This window comes from Alosa pseudoharengus, unplaced genomic scaffold (assembly GCF_046254945.1).
Source record: "Alosa pseudoharengus isolate Yale_2024_CS ecotype anadromous, Long Island Sound unplaced genomic scaffold, YU_APseudo_1.1 YU_APseudo_1.1_scf_20, whole genome shotgun sequence".
NCBI classification, from domain to species: Eukaryota; Metazoa; Chordata; class Actinopteri; order Clupeiformes; family Clupeidae; genus Alosa; species Alosa pseudoharengus.
This window is the reverse complement of record NW_027468664.1, coordinates 29137389-29155158: the sequence shown is the minus strand read 5'-3', so window position 1 is coordinate 29155158 and position 17770 is coordinate 29137389. Positions and strand designations below refer to the sequence as shown.

General features: G+C 42.7%; 2 protein-coding genes across 2 annotated transcripts in view; one reads left to right on the top strand and one right to left on the bottom strand.

The window, feature by feature from the left end:
• cfap54 (cilia and flagella associated 54) overlaps nucleotides 1-17770 on the bottom strand; it is a 56184-nt gene that overhangs the window by 31052 nt on the left and 7362 nt on the right. The window contains 17 exon segments of the mRNA XM_076297215.1: nucleotides 389-402; nucleotides 669-791; nucleotides 1230-1322; nucleotides 2074-2200; nucleotides 2389-2493; nucleotides 3911-4033; nucleotides 4952-5107; nucleotides 9414-9561; nucleotides 10584-10720; nucleotides 11475-11660; nucleotides 11893-11985; nucleotides 12619-12801; nucleotides 13498-13613; nucleotides 14439-14592; nucleotides 15574-15644; nucleotides 16024-16174; nucleotides 16458-16595. Coding sequence (XP_076153330.1) covers nucleotides 389-402; nucleotides 669-791; nucleotides 1230-1322; nucleotides 2074-2200; nucleotides 2389-2493; nucleotides 3911-4033; nucleotides 4952-5107; nucleotides 9414-9561; nucleotides 10584-10720; nucleotides 11475-11660; nucleotides 11893-11985; nucleotides 12619-12801; nucleotides 13498-13613; nucleotides 14439-14592; nucleotides 15574-15644; nucleotides 16024-16174; nucleotides 16458-16595 — 2118 coding nt within the window.
• On the top strand, nucleotides 5428-9198 carry smfn (small fragment nuclease). Its single transcript, XM_076297020.1, has 7 exons — nucleotides 5428-5719; nucleotides 6317-6400; nucleotides 6649-6726; nucleotides 7422-7533; nucleotides 7992-8100; nucleotides 8282-8335; nucleotides 8690-9198. Exons 1-7 carry the CDS (start codon nucleotides 5447-5449, stop codon nucleotides 8766-8768), a joined length of 789 nt encoding a protein of 262 aa, XP_076153135.1. The 5' UTR covers nucleotides 5428-5446; the 3' UTR covers nucleotides 8769-9198.

The window sequence follows — 17770 nt, the reverse complement described above, 5'->3', positions numbered from 1 at the left end:
TCACCTGTCCCTACTCTGAGATGCACCTGTTTGCTGTGGTTTTTGTTCGTCAGTTGATGCGCAAATTCTCCCTTCTTTGTTATGGCTTAGTCAGATTACAAGATTTTTTTGTATTCCACGATGGCCTTTTAGAATTGACCATGTCAGACTATACGATTATTGAACCATAAATTCTTGCCGCATCTTGGTCAGGAGATTGGCCACATTACAAGATCATGTAGCCTATCGTTCACATCGTGCGTCGTGGTGTCGTGGAACGTCGCAGACAATAAATCACTGGTCGTTGAATATGTCACATTACGCCAAAATCGTGGAAAAAATCGGGCTGAAATTGTGTAATCTGACCAAGCCATTAGTCTATAGTCAGTGTCTTAATGTTAGGACTTACCATGAAGTGATCTGCTGAGGGGATCAGATGTTTTCTTGTTTCAGAGGGTATCACAATATTGGCCTTCTTTAATACCAGTTCCTCATCTCGTCTGCGCACACACACACACACACACACACACACACACACACACAAAAGAGATATGCCTCTTAATTACTCTACATGTACCAAACACACAGGCGCAATTCTTGTGAAATTCAAATAACAAAAGGATTTGAATTACAACACACATACACACAGACACAGACACAGACGCAGACACAGACACACACACACCTGCCGAGCCAGTGAAGTGCTTCCTGTCCCCACTGCACCAGCAGCTCCAGCTGGTCCTCCTGTAAGGCCCTTTGCAGCGTCAGGACCACAAACTCCATGAAGCCGGGCTTCCGCTTGAACCTCATCACTGCCCAAGACAACACACACACACACACGCACGCACGCACGCACGCACGCACACGCACACGCACACGCACACGCACACGCACACGCACACGCACACGCACACGCACACGCACACACACACACACACACACACACAAACAAACACACCCACACACACACACACACACACACACACACACACAAACACACACAAACACAAACAACGCACACGCACACACACACGCGCGCGCGCATACGCACATACACACACACACACACACACACGCACACACACACACACACACACACACACACACACACAAATAAGTGCTTCAGAATTCACTTAATGCCTGTTGTATCTCAAGTGTCTATTTTACAGTGTCTTGTGGTAAGTCTATTGTACAAACAAAGAATGTATTTGTCGTGTGTGTGTACGGTTTGTGTGAAGATGTGACAGTACCATCTTTGAAGGTTTGCTTGATGTTTTGGGTTTCAATCAGAGTGTAAAGGACTGAGGGGTCTTCATATCCAGTCAGGTCCTGACTGTAAATTCCTAAAAAAAAAAAATATTGTCAGTATTGTAATGTGAGGCGAATGTTTGCTTTAAACATGTGTTTTTGACATTTTGAATGTTGTGTGTCATTTTGCTGGAGATTTGGGGCATTTTGCATTTTGTGTGAGCAGTTGTGGGTTTTGTGTGTGGAGTTTTGAAAAATAGACACAGAGTTTTGAAAACGTGTGTAAACAATTGTAAAAAAACTGTATTAATCGGTTTTATCCAAAGTGAGGAAATAACATTCAAACTGAATGCAGAGGAGACCTCAGGTAGCAATTAATACCACATCAATCAATAAGACTGTAACCTGTGCATGGTCTAGCCCCTTGCTTTGCCCAGGCTTGAGCCTCTCAACTTGCAGCATCTCGAACTAGGAGGTGGGCGTGCTAGCATGGAGGAGTCTGTCGCTAGCACGTCTCTTACTGTGCCTACAGCTACTGCACCAGCTGGCAACAGTTACAAGAGTGCTGAGTCTATCCCATCCTACTATCATCTATGACCTTTCTACTTCACTTGAGGGATTTGGATTTAGATACAGTAACTCTACATTGGTCCTAATCACTTGTGGTTATCTATGGCTACAGATTCATTTGAATCCCCCAAATTAACAAAGTCACAACTTGTGTCTTCAGCCCACATTCAGCAGGTCCTGCCTTCATGAAGTTGACACACATTTCTCAAAAGTACCACAGAGGCTCTCTGGTGAGGCTTTGCAAAGCCTTCTGGGTAATGTAGTTTTTTTTCTGACCTCTGTTCCAGAGGTGGTTTGTGTCTTGAGTTATAGGTGGTGCCTGCTGTTTCTTGAGCTTCATGCAGTCAAGAGACCGGAGGCTTTCGTTCATCTCCTCGTCACCGTGGTGCCCTGCTGCCTTCCTCTGTAAGTACACGCACACACGTGCATACACACACACACACACACACATGGAACATGAACTCACACATGCAAGCGTGTATGCACACACATACAGTATGCCCACACATAAAAAGTACATACACAAAAAGTAAACAGTTTACTTTACAGTTTTTGATGTAGGGTGAGTGTATTTCAGAGCACGTCACGTACATTATCGTCTCTGAGCATTGGTTTGTCTGTGATCTCCATCAGGAGCTTCTTCCCCTGTTCAATGAACATGTTTGCCATCCGGGTCTCCTTCTGCAGACGCAGGCCCTGCAAGCCAAGATCCTTGATTACTAATACCAACCAAGCCTCTCTGCTACAAGCATGGGAAACACATCAGCTGCTATTTTCCCCCCTTGTGAGTACATAAATGAAATAGAATGAATTCAAAATAAATTGCTGAAACATTAGAAATCACTTACAACTCATCAAGCGGATTAGTTTAAAGCACTCCGCACACAGACATGAGTGCGGTGCAATCCGCTTTCAACATTCAACTGCATTAGTTTGTTACCCTGGAAATCCAGAGTTCTCGCAAGAGCACAATGGAATTGTTTCTGCGAGACACTCTGGCAATGAGCAATGATGCACATTACTTTTACCCCTTGCATCCCGGGAAACCAAGTGTGTATCTGATATATGCAGGCCAGAGGCAAGCTAAACTGATGACGACAGCACTGCAACGTTGGAGGTCAGTAAACATTAGTCGTAGTGTTATCCAATTGCGTCGAAGTCCGGAATCATTCAGAGTAAACATCCAATTGCGTGCAGTGAGATTTTCAAATGCATGCTTGGTGCCGCCCCTCGAGTTGGGCCATTACATTGTTCGTGGCCAGACCCTTAATCTTTCTAGATTACCAGGGTCTGGATTTTCCAGGCTATTAGTTTGTATTGTTTTCAATACAACCACACAAACACCAGAGTTGCACTTTGCTGCCGCTGCCATGCAGATTACAATTCAGTTCTATTTCTGTCGGCGCCCCTCCATGAACTCCATTGTTTATGGAATGCTTGTCAGTTAAAAATGTCGGCGCTGATGTGCATGGCAAGTAACAGTGCACTCATGACGGTGCCTATCTGCGGAGCGCTTAAACCTTTTCTAACCACGGAGGCCAATGGGGCATACTGTATGCTTATACCCGGCTTCAGTGCTACTCAGCCCAAGAGAGTCAGATGAGGATCAGAAGTCAGGTCCAGGGTCAGAGGATGAGGTATAAGTATAAGTATACATACTCTTTTGATCCCATGAGGGAAATTTGGTCTCTGCATTTATCCCAATCTGTGAATTAGTGAAACACACTCAGCACACAGTAAACACACAGTGAGGCACACACTAATCCCGCTCGGGGAGCAGTGAGGGTTTAGGTGCCTTGCTCAAGGGCACTTCAGCCGTGGCCTACTGGTCGGGGTTCGAACCGGCAACCCTCCGGTTACAAGCCCGAAGCGCTAACCAGTAAGCCACGGCTGCCCCTAGGTCATCAGTCAAGCAAGGAACATAATCTTGCTATCTCTATCTCACACACGCGCGCGCGCACACACACACACACACACTATACACGCACGCACACACACACACTATACACACACACACACACACAAACAGACACACACACACACACACACAATACACGTGCGCACACACATACACACGCGCGCACACACACACACACACACACACACAGTTTACCTTGACCACATAATAAGTCATGCATGCCACCATGTGCTGAAGAGACTCTGAGGTTTCAATGTTGCGTTTCTTCTTCACGACCCCAGAGATCTCCTGCAGCACCATCAAACACTTGATCACAATCTGCAGGAAAAGGGTGAATGGAGGTGAATGGAGGGATTCATCAATTCAAATTTTGAGCCCTAATTTGAATGACAAGCGAAGTGCAAAGTTTTAAGTCTAACTAATGCTAATATAATAACAAATAAGTCAAATCAATTTGCTGATTCAACACCATGGCGATTTTTCACATAGTAGATCTCTGTTTCTCAAGTTCACTGAGTCCTGTGTCAAAAAATCTAGCTGCCTAGCTCGAGTTGCTGCAGCCAACAGTAGCCAGGCAGGTACAGTGCTACACTCCGGGGGCATGCTTTTTTTTTTTTTTTTCATACCAACATTAGGCTACTTGGTGACCTTGAGAAACAGAGATCTACGTGAAAAATCACCAGAATTCTCCCTTAAGCGCAAACATTGACAAGTCAGCTATAAGTTAGTCTGCTCCCTCAGGCCATGTGACAGTTCTAGCTCTATAACTTTACATTGTACCCGCTAATTTAAATTGGGGGCCCTTATCTTCCTCGGACGTACTGCAAGTTGCAAGTCCAAGCTTCCTGTGTTTGAATATGAAAACTTTATTAGCCTTACAGAGTGTTGTAAAACTATACTGGATGAAGTAATTCACTTACTAGTAGGCCTATCCCTGAACTTAGGCTTAAATCTAGCAAAGGAAAAATCTTGCTTATACAACCATGAAAACATTTTCCTCCTGGCTTTGAGGGTCATGCTAAAGGAACACAATGGAAGACTTGATATCTATGTCCCTTGCCATCAATATTTAATGCCATTGAGCTCAGTTAGTCATAAACCGACTAAAAGGGTCAGTTTCCTCCCCAATCAAAAACTTTACATTGTGCAATATCAAGTGTTCTGGGCAGGCAATGACAATGTCAGAGACTCAATTCTAAGTCAGTGTAACATCAGAATGAGTTTGAAGGGGGGTACCTGCAGCACATCCTCTGATGGTATCTGGTGGTAGATGATGGGAGCCAGGAGCCCATAGCATCCCACCACAGCCTGCAGGGCGGCGGAACTGTCGTTCAGCCACAGGGCCAGGTCTAGAGCAACCAGCATCCTCTCACATTCTGCCAACCTAGCTTTCTAAAGGGGGTAAAAGACAGAGAGAGTGAGTTTCGACATTTCAACATTCCAGCAATTTCAGGAGTAAGATAACACGTAACAATAGCCTACTTTTTGACCTTTCAATATTACAGACTACAGCACTAATTTAAATATCAGTACAGTATTATAAAAAAAAGAAAAAACAAAAACACAAAGTATTTGCATTTGTCCCCAAGTATCCCCAAGATTTTATTTTATTTTTCCCTGTCAGTGTCGCTCAGCCAATAATAGCAGAGCGCTTGCTTTAGCTCTCAGTTGATTGGTCAATTTTGATGACATTTTAAAGTTGCGACCTGGTTGCGACACTACGCATCGAACATGATTCTGAGGCAGATGTTCCGTGGAATATCCGCATGTTCGACTGGACTAGCAGTTTTTAGCCGGGTGGCAAAACCTTCGTCTGCACGGAGTAGTATATGCATTGCTTCAGTAAACTTTCACACGGACCAATATCGACTAGCTAGCTGTGCATTTAGCCGCAGACTTCTGTCAAAACATTCGTTGAACACTACAGGAAACATGGATTCATGCAACTTTTCCAACTCTGCCTCGGGAGATTCGACACAGAGAATAGTTTGGGTCGATTTAGAGGTTTGTTATGGTATAGTATTATTAGCTAGTATAGGTAACGTTAGCTATCCAATCAGTATGCTCTCTAGGCTTAAACATTATCTACCATTACGTTCAAGCTTGGTGCTGTAAACAAGGTTAGGTTTGCCAGATGACATAATTTACTGGTTACTTTTGGTTTCACAGTCTCGCATAACGTTAGATGTAGGATGACGTAAAACCTGGGTAACTTAGGGTAAAGTAAGATGTGCACATATTAATTTGCCGTTATGAGTTCTACCTGAGCCTAATTTGTATACCTTACAACCTCGTTTTGTATCATCATCAACATTAAGTTGTTAAATTCGAATCAGAGTCAGCAGGTTTACGCTTTGTAGCACTAGAAGACGGGTGAATGTACTAACATTGTATAATAGGATAAGGATAGGATATTGGTAGTTGAAAATGTTGAGATATAATGGGATGCTATTTATCCAGATATAGGCGAGCCTAAACCACACAATTGGCACGGGACAATTTTGCACCTCACCGCACACTTTCTGTAGTTTAAATTATGACTGGTGATCTGTCATTGAAGTTCCACATTACAGTATCATGCCCTTGTTCGTTAACTTACAGATGACAGGACTGGACATAGACAAAGACGAGATTATTGAGATGGCCTGCATCATCACAGACTCTGAACTGAACATCCTGGCTGAGGTAATGCAGTCCTTTGTTTTACTTGCTGATTAGTTAATATTATCTGAACTGTCACTCACCACATCTAGGCTAACTACATTCAGACTGGTCAATTAATACACCGTTGTGAATTAGCAATACATTGAGGTGTGGTGTTGAATTTAGTAGTCTGGCAGATCGTTTTCCCTAACACTTACATGGCATGATTAGATGATGATTTATCAGACAAAACTGCAGGAACTAGCATTGGTGTTCACTATGACTCACAGGGACCAAATCTGATCATAAACCAGCCAGATGAACTCCTGGATGGGATGTCGGAATGGTGCAAAACACATCATGGCAACGTAAGTAGAGTCTCTTGGGGGTATTCCAAGCAAGTGGTTTATTATTAGTAGGTAAGTTTATAAGTAAGTTAACTCAGAGTAGATTGTAAACCTCCTAATAGAAGAGCTGTATGGCTTCATTCTCCTAACAAAACAATGCTATAGAGCTCTTGTTGTAGGAGGTTTACCTTACCACTTACTCTGAATTAACTTACCCAGGTTTGTCACTGAACCACGTACTTGGAATACCCCCCAAGTCTGTTGACTGCATGTACCTCCTGTCAACGCATGAAACATTTATTTTCAGGTCACATTACACTATTATGGTAGTCTGGCTAGCATCAGACCACTTCTCTCAATTGAGATTGACTATGCGTCTGGGGACCTTTCATTCACTTCAGACATCCAATGGGCGTAACCAGTGAAATTGAACTGAAATTAGTACATGCAACTCTTACCAATGCTTTTCAGAAGTACAGCGAACACATCTTTCTTGTACAGGACGGTTGTAAATGCAGTAGACACAATACCAAATGCAATTCACGTCCATATAATTTATCACTGATGCCATCTGCCCAGTCATTGGTAGAGTTGAACAACACTACTAACTATACTCCTCTGTCTGTCATCATATGAATATACAAATCATTGTAAATAAGTTTTGTAAATAATATTTGTGTCGCCAATTTGACTAACTGATGGATTGTTCCATGCAGTCAGGCCTGACGCAGGCAGTTCGGAACAGCAAGATTTCTCTTCAAGATGCAGAGAATGAGTTCCTGTCCTTTATCAAAAAGTACACCCCTCCTCGTCAGTGTCCGCTGGCAGGTAAGGCAACTACCTGGCCAGTTTGGGTTTTATGATGTCTACAGTGGTCAAACCGTTTGGGTTTTATGATGTCTACAGTGGTCAAACCGTTTGGGTTTTATGATGTCTACAGTGGTCAAACCGTTTGGGTTTTATGATGTCTACAGTGGTCAAACCGTTTGTTTTGTTTGTCTCCTTTTGCCTCTGTCCACATAGGTATATACTGTATTTGTGAAAAGTTTTTTTCCCCCTCTTGTTTTTGTCTTGTTTTGATGTCTGTAAAGCAACCTTAAGTGTTGAGAAGGGTGCTATATAAATGTGACTTATTATTAAAAGAAGCTCATATGTCAAGTTGTCACTTCTGATTTATTGTCGAAGACCGACCATATAATGCATAGCTGCCAGACCATCGAATACATAGCTGTCTTAATATTCCAAGAACAATGAGTGGGTTCCTGTGCTTGCTGTTGTCATTTCAGGGAATTCCGTCCATGCTGACAAAAGGTTTCTGGATAAATACATGCCCCAGTTTATGAGCCAGCTCCATTACCGCATCATCGATGTCAGCACAGTCAAAGAGTTGTGCAGGTCTGGAAAAGTCTTTGTCCGTCACTGCAATCTTGTTTAATTTACATAAAAAAACTCTTTTTAATAAAGGAATGAGATGCAGGCCGAAGTCTTGTGGCTTTGTTTATGACTCTTGTCTCCTGGTTAACCTTCTAAACCTTGATAAAGAGTATAAATATTCTGCCTTGTCTTATTTCCCCAGACGGTGGTACCCAGAGGAGTATAAGAAAGCACCTTCAAAAAAGGGATCTCACAGGTAACTGAATACTTCTGCATCACACATCATATCTGGGAGACATTCATATGGCCTTGTTCTATTCAAAAACATTAGATTGTGATTCAGTATCTAATTCAGTATTTCAACCTTCTAGGATTTGACAATTTGTACCCACTAGGATTTGACTATTCGAACTATAAGAACCCACTAGGATCTGACTTGGCCTAAATTCTTTACGTTAATGCCAATGAATGAGGGACCACCTTCATTCACATAGTTGTAGTTGTAGTAATTTAGTAAATATAGTTGAATATAGTTGGCTTTTTTGTTTTGTGCATGTTTAAGTATGTGTTGATGTTTAGTCATGTTTAATGTGTTTATTCTCTTGATCAGGGCGCTTGATGACATCCGGGAGAGCATAGAGGAACTGAAGTTTTACAGAGGCGCCATTTTCAAAACACCACAGCAGTGATCTCTAGGGGGAGCTATAGTCTGGGACTTGTAGTGCAGTTTTTGACAATGTTGTGTTTGAGTTGTCTGTGTTCTTGCTGAGTTTGCAACATGCTTCCAGAATGTCAATATTTCATGATTTAAAAAAATTAAAATCTGACATCAGCTAAGCACCTACCTACAAATAACATTCTAATTATACTTTAACAGTTTGCAAGTTCAGCATTACTGTTTCACACCCTTGTAGTGTTTTCTGATTGATGGCTTCATTGTATATAGTGACGTTGTTGTTATGAACTAAACATGCACATTTCAAGCGCTAATGCTACACGCATTGAAGCATGGACATTTCAAGCGTTACTGCAAGTGTAACATTTCAAGCGTTAGTAGGAATTTCAGTCCCAACAAGCATGTTCATGAATATGAATCTCAATAAATGCTGTTCTTTTGTAGTTATGTGTGTTCTGGATAAAAAAGAAGATAAGTATAAGTATATATACTCTTTTGATCCCGTGAGGGAAATTTGGTCTCTGCATTTATCCCAATCCTTGAATTAGTGAAACACACTCAGCACCTGATGATGGACATGAAAAATGGCCATGTCGAGATACAGTAGTGGTGTTGATAGATAGTGGTGAATGATCGAAGCGTATGGCTGGCTGCTTACCTGACCCCAGATGGGGGGACCCTGGTCACAGAGGGAGTCACAGAAGAGCGCCCCCTCCTGGATGTGGATCTCCGTCTGCATTAAGATGGAGGAGAAGACGAACTGGTGCAGGAGAGGAGAGGTGAGATGCAGGAGCTCCACGCACAACCTGAGGAGGCCGAATTCCAGGAATGTTCAAGTCGTTACACTCAGGACCAGTGGACTCAGATATGGTTCCCACTCTTAAGTCAAATGTAGAATTCTATGACTTTTACTTGCTAAAAAAATATATATAATGGTCTATAATAGGCCTACACAAACACATACACACACACTGTGTGAAGACAAGCTTACATTCACATAGAGTTTCAGTTCAAAGGTGAAAGTTAAAATTATTATTATCAGTGTTGCCATTTAAGTTCATGTCACAGTTCGGCTAGAGGTCCATCTAGCTCAAAGGCATATCCTACCCATACTGATACAAAGGGGCAGCCTCGGAGGAATTTAGCCCTTTACCCCTCTTAGCAGAGATGCCCTTCCTGCGCCCGTGTGCCCTTTCGCTGATCACGGGCAATAACTCAGACATGACTCAGAGGGATTAACTCCATTGTGGAAAAAGCTACCAAATGCTCTTAGAGCTCAATACAGAACTTAGACATTGTGGTTTAAATACTGATATAACATACTGTAATGTTATTAAAACCCATACAATCGTTAAGTAAACTGGCAAAGCCACTGGTACTAATAATATGTGACTGGAAGGATTGTGAAGTCATGTGACTGGTATTAACCGTTTCTGGTATTAATTATTATGACTTCTATAAGCGGCCAGATGAATAACTGTAAATGAAATATATACTGTATGGCGGGCATATATATGGTTTATATGTCTGTAATGTATATGGTTATTTGTCTGTAATGTATATATATGGGGGTGATGGTAGTGTAGTGCCCTTGAGCAAGGCACTTAACCCCAAGTTGCTCCGGAGACAATGTAATCCCTTGCAATATAGTTGACATGTGTAAGTAACTTTGGACAACGGTGTCTGCTAAATTAATACATGTAAATGTAAATGGTTATACTATAATGTAATGTATGTGATTATATGGATGTACTGTAATGTATATGGCTATACTGTATAAGGTTATATGGCTTATACTGTACATACAGTATATTGGTTATTTACTTGCCTGGTTTGGGCGAGCCCCTCTGGCCTGGGTGTCTGGGGATAGGTGGATGTGTTCTCAGGCAGGGGTCTGGTGAAGTGACCCCACAGCTGGTTGCAGGTTTTCTTGACCAACGCCTGCTGACCTGTCTGGTAGGCTACCTAGGATAGATAGATAGAGTCTTTAAAGCAGAATGGATGTGCTTTACCTTATATAGGTATAGCTTTGAAGTCATTTTGATGGTAGACAAATTTGTTATGGGGAGAATCGTGCAGCCAGCACAGCAGGCAGTGCCTCGCAGGCGGAAAACCTGCCTTACAATTTGGCTGACGGTGACTCGGAGATGTCTCGCGAGAATCATAAAAACATTAACTGGTCAGTAGATATAGCTCTTTGAGATTGTCTTTGCCTGTTGCTAGTCCTTCAGTTGCAAAGCAAATGCACATGTACCGTGGCCAGGGGGAAGGGCTCAAGCCGTGATAAGTAATTACAACAGCAAGGTATGAAATGTAAATATTACGCAACTCTAAGGGGAGCTCTAGGTCGCCAAAATACTCGAAACTACAGTACTTTAATGTCTCCAGGGGGATTATCAGTTTCACACATCACTCCATGTTTATTGAGTGCTTGTCAGTTCCAAATGTCAGCACTGGGGTGTGCATGGGCAGGTGACAGAAAGCGTAGGCACACTCTTGTCATCACCTACATGCGGAGGTCTTTACCATAGACTATATATATATCAGTTTATGGTCTTTACAGCCTGAAATGTCCGTGGGGTGTTTAAAAAAGTTGAAAAAGTACTGATGAGGGCTGTCCTTGATTCAAAAACTGTATATCCATTATCTGAAAGATTCAGCACCCAGTCTACTGTAACTAACATTAATGTGTTGAGTGTGTTATTCCATATATGCCTACCTGTGCCAGGTGTGCCCAGACCATCAGCAGTGATAGGGGAGCAGAGGCCAGTATGGGTTTGGTGGACTCGCCGATCGACTGACCCACCATTTTCGCCTGAGCATCATAAGCAGCCACTGCAAAGATGTACTTCTGATTATGCTGCAACCCTTCAATGCGAAACAGCCTCTCCCCATTCGCAGGAATCTAAGACAACATATGATAAAAAAAACATCCAGATGGCCAGATGGTCAGACATTAATAAGAAGATTCTGTTGCAAGTATCTCAAGACATTAACTGTGGTGTTTTTCTGTCGTTGAGGTAGTGGTGCAATTTGTCCATTGTTCTAATGGCTCAATCGATACCAATATAAACTTTTAAACAAGTATTTCAGCAACTCTAGAGTAATGACAACCATTCCCGAGTGACTGGACTCACCATAACACCTGTGCCCAGCAGGTGGAAGTCTCCCAATCTGACTTTCAGGTTGATGCCATCAGCCTCTCGGCCCAGAATCTGGTACCAGCAGACCTGCAGCAAGGAGAAATCACAGAGGGTAAGGAAGAGACAAAGCCCCAGCAGTAGAACATAATTAGTAATAGAAACAAAGCCCCAGTGCTGTAGAACATCATTTAGAACCAAAGCCCCAGTGCTCTAGTCTAGAACATCATTTAGAACCAAAGCCCCAGTGCTTTAGAACATCCTTTAGAGCCAAAGTCCAGTGCTCTAGCAGTTAATTTAGCATGCTTTAATATGTTATATGCACAATTATGATTTAGATGAATTAGAAATGAATTATACTTATGGGTTCATGCAAGGGAAAGAGAAAATAATCACTTCTTCATTTACAAAACATTACAGAAATAATGAGAAACCCAATAGACAAACAGCCATACATTAATTCATACATCATGAAGAATATTTTGGGGAATAATATTTGCAGTTACAGTAAAAGCTACAGTTTTCACAAAATATGCTTTGTAATCTACATTTGTACATACAGCATGTGCTACACTATACATTATGTCATGTAGTATAGTATGGCATAGCATAGTAATCTGTACATCCAAGAGCATTAGTGGTAAAAATAAAATGTATTAAAAATAATAAACTGTGTTCATTGTCCACATGAGGAACATTACAGTGAGTGCGATGAGAGGGCACCTGTTTCTCCAGGCTGAAGGGTGCTAGTTTAAAGATCATGGTGTGGTTGGTGCGGGACAGAAGCACGGGGGGCGGGGGGACCCTGCAGCCTTCCTCTGCGTCCTGCCTCTTCCTCCCTGCAGCACAGGTGAGATAGAGCCTCCTCTCCTCCACCTCAGCCTTCTCCACCAGGGACAAGGCTTCCTGAAAAGGCAAGGCAAGGCAAGGCAAGACAAGACAAGGAACATTTATTAGAATAGCGCATTTCATACACAAGGCAACCCAATGCTTTGCATGATCCCATAACAGAGAACAGCAGATAATAATGAATAAAAGCATGAGGGACAAATAAAAATATTAAAAAGGAAAATATAAAAATTATATATACATAACAAAATACATAGGTTACCATACATAAAATACAACACAAAATGTCATGAATCATAAGTCATAAAACACAGAGTGTAAAAAAACAACAACTGTGAGATAAGCACCTGATAAAGTTTGGCATCCTGCACGGTGGTTCTTTAAGATTGCACATTAAGATACATTACTGCACATTAAGATTGACATGACATGAAGACCCATGGGCTATGTATGTTTATCTATACTGTATATGTTATACATGTATATGCTGATATATGTTTCCTGGAATATGACTCTGTGAATGTGACATACACTTTTACAGTATATATGTATTGTTTTGTGTTGTATCTATTTGCTGGAGCACTCTATGTTCGTGTCACATGTTGCCTTGGAAACAGTGAGGTGAAGCTCTTATTGTGAAGTAAGCTGATGTAAGTAAGTAAGATGTTGTCTTGGTCATGGTGATGTTGTAAACATGGGGGTTACCATTAAAAGCTCTAGTGAATCTTTTGAACAGTGCTGTGTAAGGCTTACCTCCAGAAGTTTCTTTGTGCATCTTTGGTTGGTCCTGTGCTGCAGCAAGGCCTTCTGCATCAGGTACAGTGCTCTGGACACCTTGCTCTTACCAATCTTCTCCACAATAACAGTCTCTACATGAGGCAAAGAATAACACACCGGTAATATTCAAATAAAAAATAGTAACAACAACACATTGGGACGGAGACTGGGCCTGGGAACGAGCTCAATCAATGGCAACTACCTCCATTCGCTCAGCATTCATCTCTATGAACCACTATGAACAACTAAATGAGCCACTTCGTGGGAGTAAAATAATGGTAGGAAAGATAAAAATGCTATAAATACATACGTAAAATATATAAATATACTGTATATGACATACAGTACTTGAGTAGATGTCAGCTTCTGTAGCCTTACGAGGAGCAACATCTTGACCCTGCACACTGAGAGAGCACTCTTCCAATTAACACTGTCTGACATCAAGTGACTTTTCCCTTTCTCCGCTCCACTTCTCTCTCTAATTAAAGTGAAGTGGACGAGCAGAGTGGGAATTCTTTAATCGGGAAATCAAGTCAGCCGGGTAGTCTGTGCCCTATTTCATACATCTAGCCCATCCCAGAATATCCCCTGAGGTGTGCTCTGGGTCGCTTCGGAAACGGGGCCAGACATTAAAGAGGTTTTTTTTCCGCCCAAGCTTGAGAGAGGAAAATTTAGTTTTATTCACAGGTTCACGTTTCTCCTCTGAGAGCCAGGCTTATCTAAAATAATCCTCAGAAGAAGTATGGCATTAAGTATAAGTATAATACACAGGGGCAGTTAATATGGTATTAATATGGTTTTGTTTCTTTTAATGTGCATGAAACACTGTCCTGCAGCTTGTACACAATGCAGCTAATATGAAGGAAATTACAGTATATAAATGCGGTCCATTTACCATTTGATGTCCACCTCCTTACCTGGCATGTTGTTGTGGAAGGTGAGCTTGAGGGCGGCGCGGTGCAGAAAGGCCAGCAGCTCCACGTGCAGGTCGGACGCAAGGGTAAACACGGGGCTCTTGGTCTCCTCAGCCTCGTCCCCCGCTGGTGAGCCCCTGGCAGAGCGGCCAAACCGCTAGCGACACCAGCAGACACAAGATGGAGGATAAGATGGAGGGGAAAAAAACAAGAGTTCTATCTGTCTATCTATCTATCTACCTATGTCAGTGCTAATCTATGTCAAAGTGAGTGAGTACTGCATCTTATACAAAGTCGCAGAGACATAGGAAACAATTCATGGTTATATAATATACAGTCCGTTCAAAAAAACTGTTCACATTCACAAAGACATTTTCGTTGGCGTTTTTGGTGTTTTAGACCAAAGACCACGCACGCACACACACACACACACACACACACACACACACACAGAGATCTGCAGAGGGTTATGAATATGATACCTGCATGAAGGCCATGTCACAGACAGATGAGCCGTCGCAGGGGAGTTGCCTGGTGTTTCCGTCACAGACTGCCTCCAAGCCTCTCTCCAGGATATCATACAACAACTGAAGCTGCTGTTCAGCTGGAAACTACACACAGAAGTTGTTTCAAGAATTGCACTAACTGTTGTATGCAAACGTTAATGATGATTCGAGCAACGCATCAAAGCGACTGAGAAAACATCTAATTTAGATGAAGTTAGAATAAGACCTTAACAGACGTGCCTCGAGTCGTGCAGATAGGCAGGAACACTGTACGTAGGATCCTATTTTTAACTCAGATCACACTTGTCAAGCTGTGTGGACTTATAATAAAAACAACAACTTGCATTTATATAGCACTTTATCAAGTTACTCAAAGTGCTATGCAATGAAGGGGGAACCTCAATAACCACCATCAATGTGTAGCACCCACATGGGTGATGCACGGCAGCCATTATGCGCCAGAACGCTCACCACACGCCAGCATGAGGTGGAGAGTAAGGGAATGAATGAACTGTGGCTTACACCTGATGATGGGCATACCTTAACAGGTGAATGTCTAGTGATGTGGCTTACACTTGATGATGGGCATACCTTAACAGTTGAATGTGGCTTCCAGCTTATGAAGGGCATACCTTAACAGGTGAGAAAAAGGGGGTGGGTTTTTCCACAGGTGTAGATTCCACAATGGTGTCCTCGGGGGTGACTACACAGACAGAGAGCATTTACACATTCATCCATTCATTCATTCATTCATTCATTCAGCAACATTAATCTATGCATCCATACAACAATATTCATCCATTCATACATTCAGCAACATCCGGTGAAGTCCGGTGAAATTTACACTGATGGTAATTAACATAAGTTTAACAACTGTAAACCCAGAGAGAGAGAGAGAGAGAGAGAGGGAAGGGGAATAAAGACAGAGAGAGAATGACAGAGGAAAAAGAAAAGAAAAAAGAGAAGGAGAGATGGAGGGAGAGGAAGAGAAAGAGAGATAGAGAGAGAAAGAGAGAGAAAGAGAGAGACAGACAGAGAGAGAGAGAGACAGAGAGAGAGACAGCTGAGTGAGTTCCCCAGACCTGCGGGTCTGCCGGTGTTGAGCGCGTTCTCAGCGCTGCTCTCCAGCACCAGGGCCAGACGCAGGGTCATCTCCGCCACCACCACTGGGTCCGTCAACGCCAGATTAAACGCCTCCGCCACGTCATTCAGCAGGAACAGAGCCTTCACCCACTACACACACACACACACACACATACACCTACAGTAAGTGACACATATAGAGAAGGAAACTGCCTGAGGGCCCGGCCAGTTGTTATGTATTGCTTTTTTGTTATGTAAGCCTTTTGCCAGGTTTCCCTAACAATGATCAGTGGTCTGGTACTACAAGGCTATGGCACTATATGACACACACACACACACACACACACACACACACACACACACACACACACACACACACACACACACACACACACACACACACACACATCACCATCATGACAATCACAATCACCTTCTCCTGGCTGTCCATCTTGCCCAGGTAGCATGACGGGTCCCAGTGTCGAACCTGAGCTCTCTGGAAGGCCAGCTTGCATTTGTTCCACAGCAGGAGAATCAGGTCCATCACCAGGTCACCATCAGGTATAACATCCTGCACATTCATACAGTCAGGGACTGGGGGTTTCATCAACTATTAACTATTAAAGGTCCAGTATGTAGGAAATAATGGAAAATAAACTGTAACCATTCCAAAAATGATCACCATATGTTGTCAGAGAGTAAGGACACAGGATGAATTGAAGTAATGGCTTATTTGACAACATTACTCTAACCCGTAAAACCCATGAAAAAAAAAGAGTTACGGGGCGGAATCTCTTGGAATTTTCGTTAATGTATTGAACGATTAATTCTAGAATAGCGTATTAATAATGGGCTAGCGTGTTCTCCTATTTGGGTATCCCACTTGCAAGTTCGGTGTATCCTACCCGCCGACCGAAGCAGGATCAGTTTACAGCACAGAGGCAGGCTAACGAAACGCTAGAGATTGTTGCAAACGTGTGTATAATGGCAGAGAAAACCCTTGACGGAAGACGCAAAGAAAAGGAAAAGAGCTTCAGACCGAGCGAGGGGGGGTTTCGTGGAGAAAAAGCATCAGGGTTGCCTGGTGTCCCTTTAAAGCAGCTGCAGGTCAACTAACGTTAGCTAAGTCTTCATTATATCTGGCAACCCAGAAGAGGCTCGCGTCTGGTAGTCTTGAGAACGTTCACCAGTGTTTTGATTTTGGCCTACAGAACGTTCGGTAACAATCCTACAAATCGCACCTTTAAAGGGACATGCCAACTTTTTGGGAAACAAGCTTATTTGCTGTCTACCCCAGAGTAAGAGGATACATACCCTTCTCATAGAATATCTGGGTTTGTTGAATTCAACATGGAATTTTAGAAATTTAAATTGTTATAAATTATAAAATTATAAATCAGCTTGTGTATACAAGGAATTTGGTCTCTGCCTTTATCCCATCCATGAATTAGTGAACACACAGAGCACACAGTGAGGTGAAGCACACACTAACCCGGAGCAGTGAGCTGCCTTGCTACAGCGGCGCTCGGGGAGCAGTGAGGGGTTAGGTGCCTTGCTCAAGGGCACTTCAGCAATTCCCAAATGTCGGGGATTGAACCGGCAACCCTTCGATTACAAGCCCGAAGCCCTAACCAGTAGGCCATGACTGCCTCAAAGATGACTGTTCAAAACTCCCCTGCTGAGTGTGCTGGCACCACAGTTAGCTAGCACAGATCCAAGCAGAAGCTCAGCTGTATAACTGTACGT

Bases quoted from the DNA above. Each gene is read 5' to 3' on its own strand.
- smfn (XM_076297020.1), top strand. From the start codon at position 5,447: ATGATTCTGAGGCAGATGTTCCGTGGAATATCCGCATGTTCGACTGGA. The intron at 8,101-8,281 runs GTCTGGAAAAGT...TTATTTCCCCAG, and splicing joins ACAGTCAAAGAGTTGTGCAG to ACGGTGGTACCCAGAGGAGT. The intron at 8,336-8,689 runs GTAACTGAATAC...TCTCTTGATCAG, and splicing joins TCAAAAAAGGGATCTCACAG to GGCGCTTGATGACATCCGGG.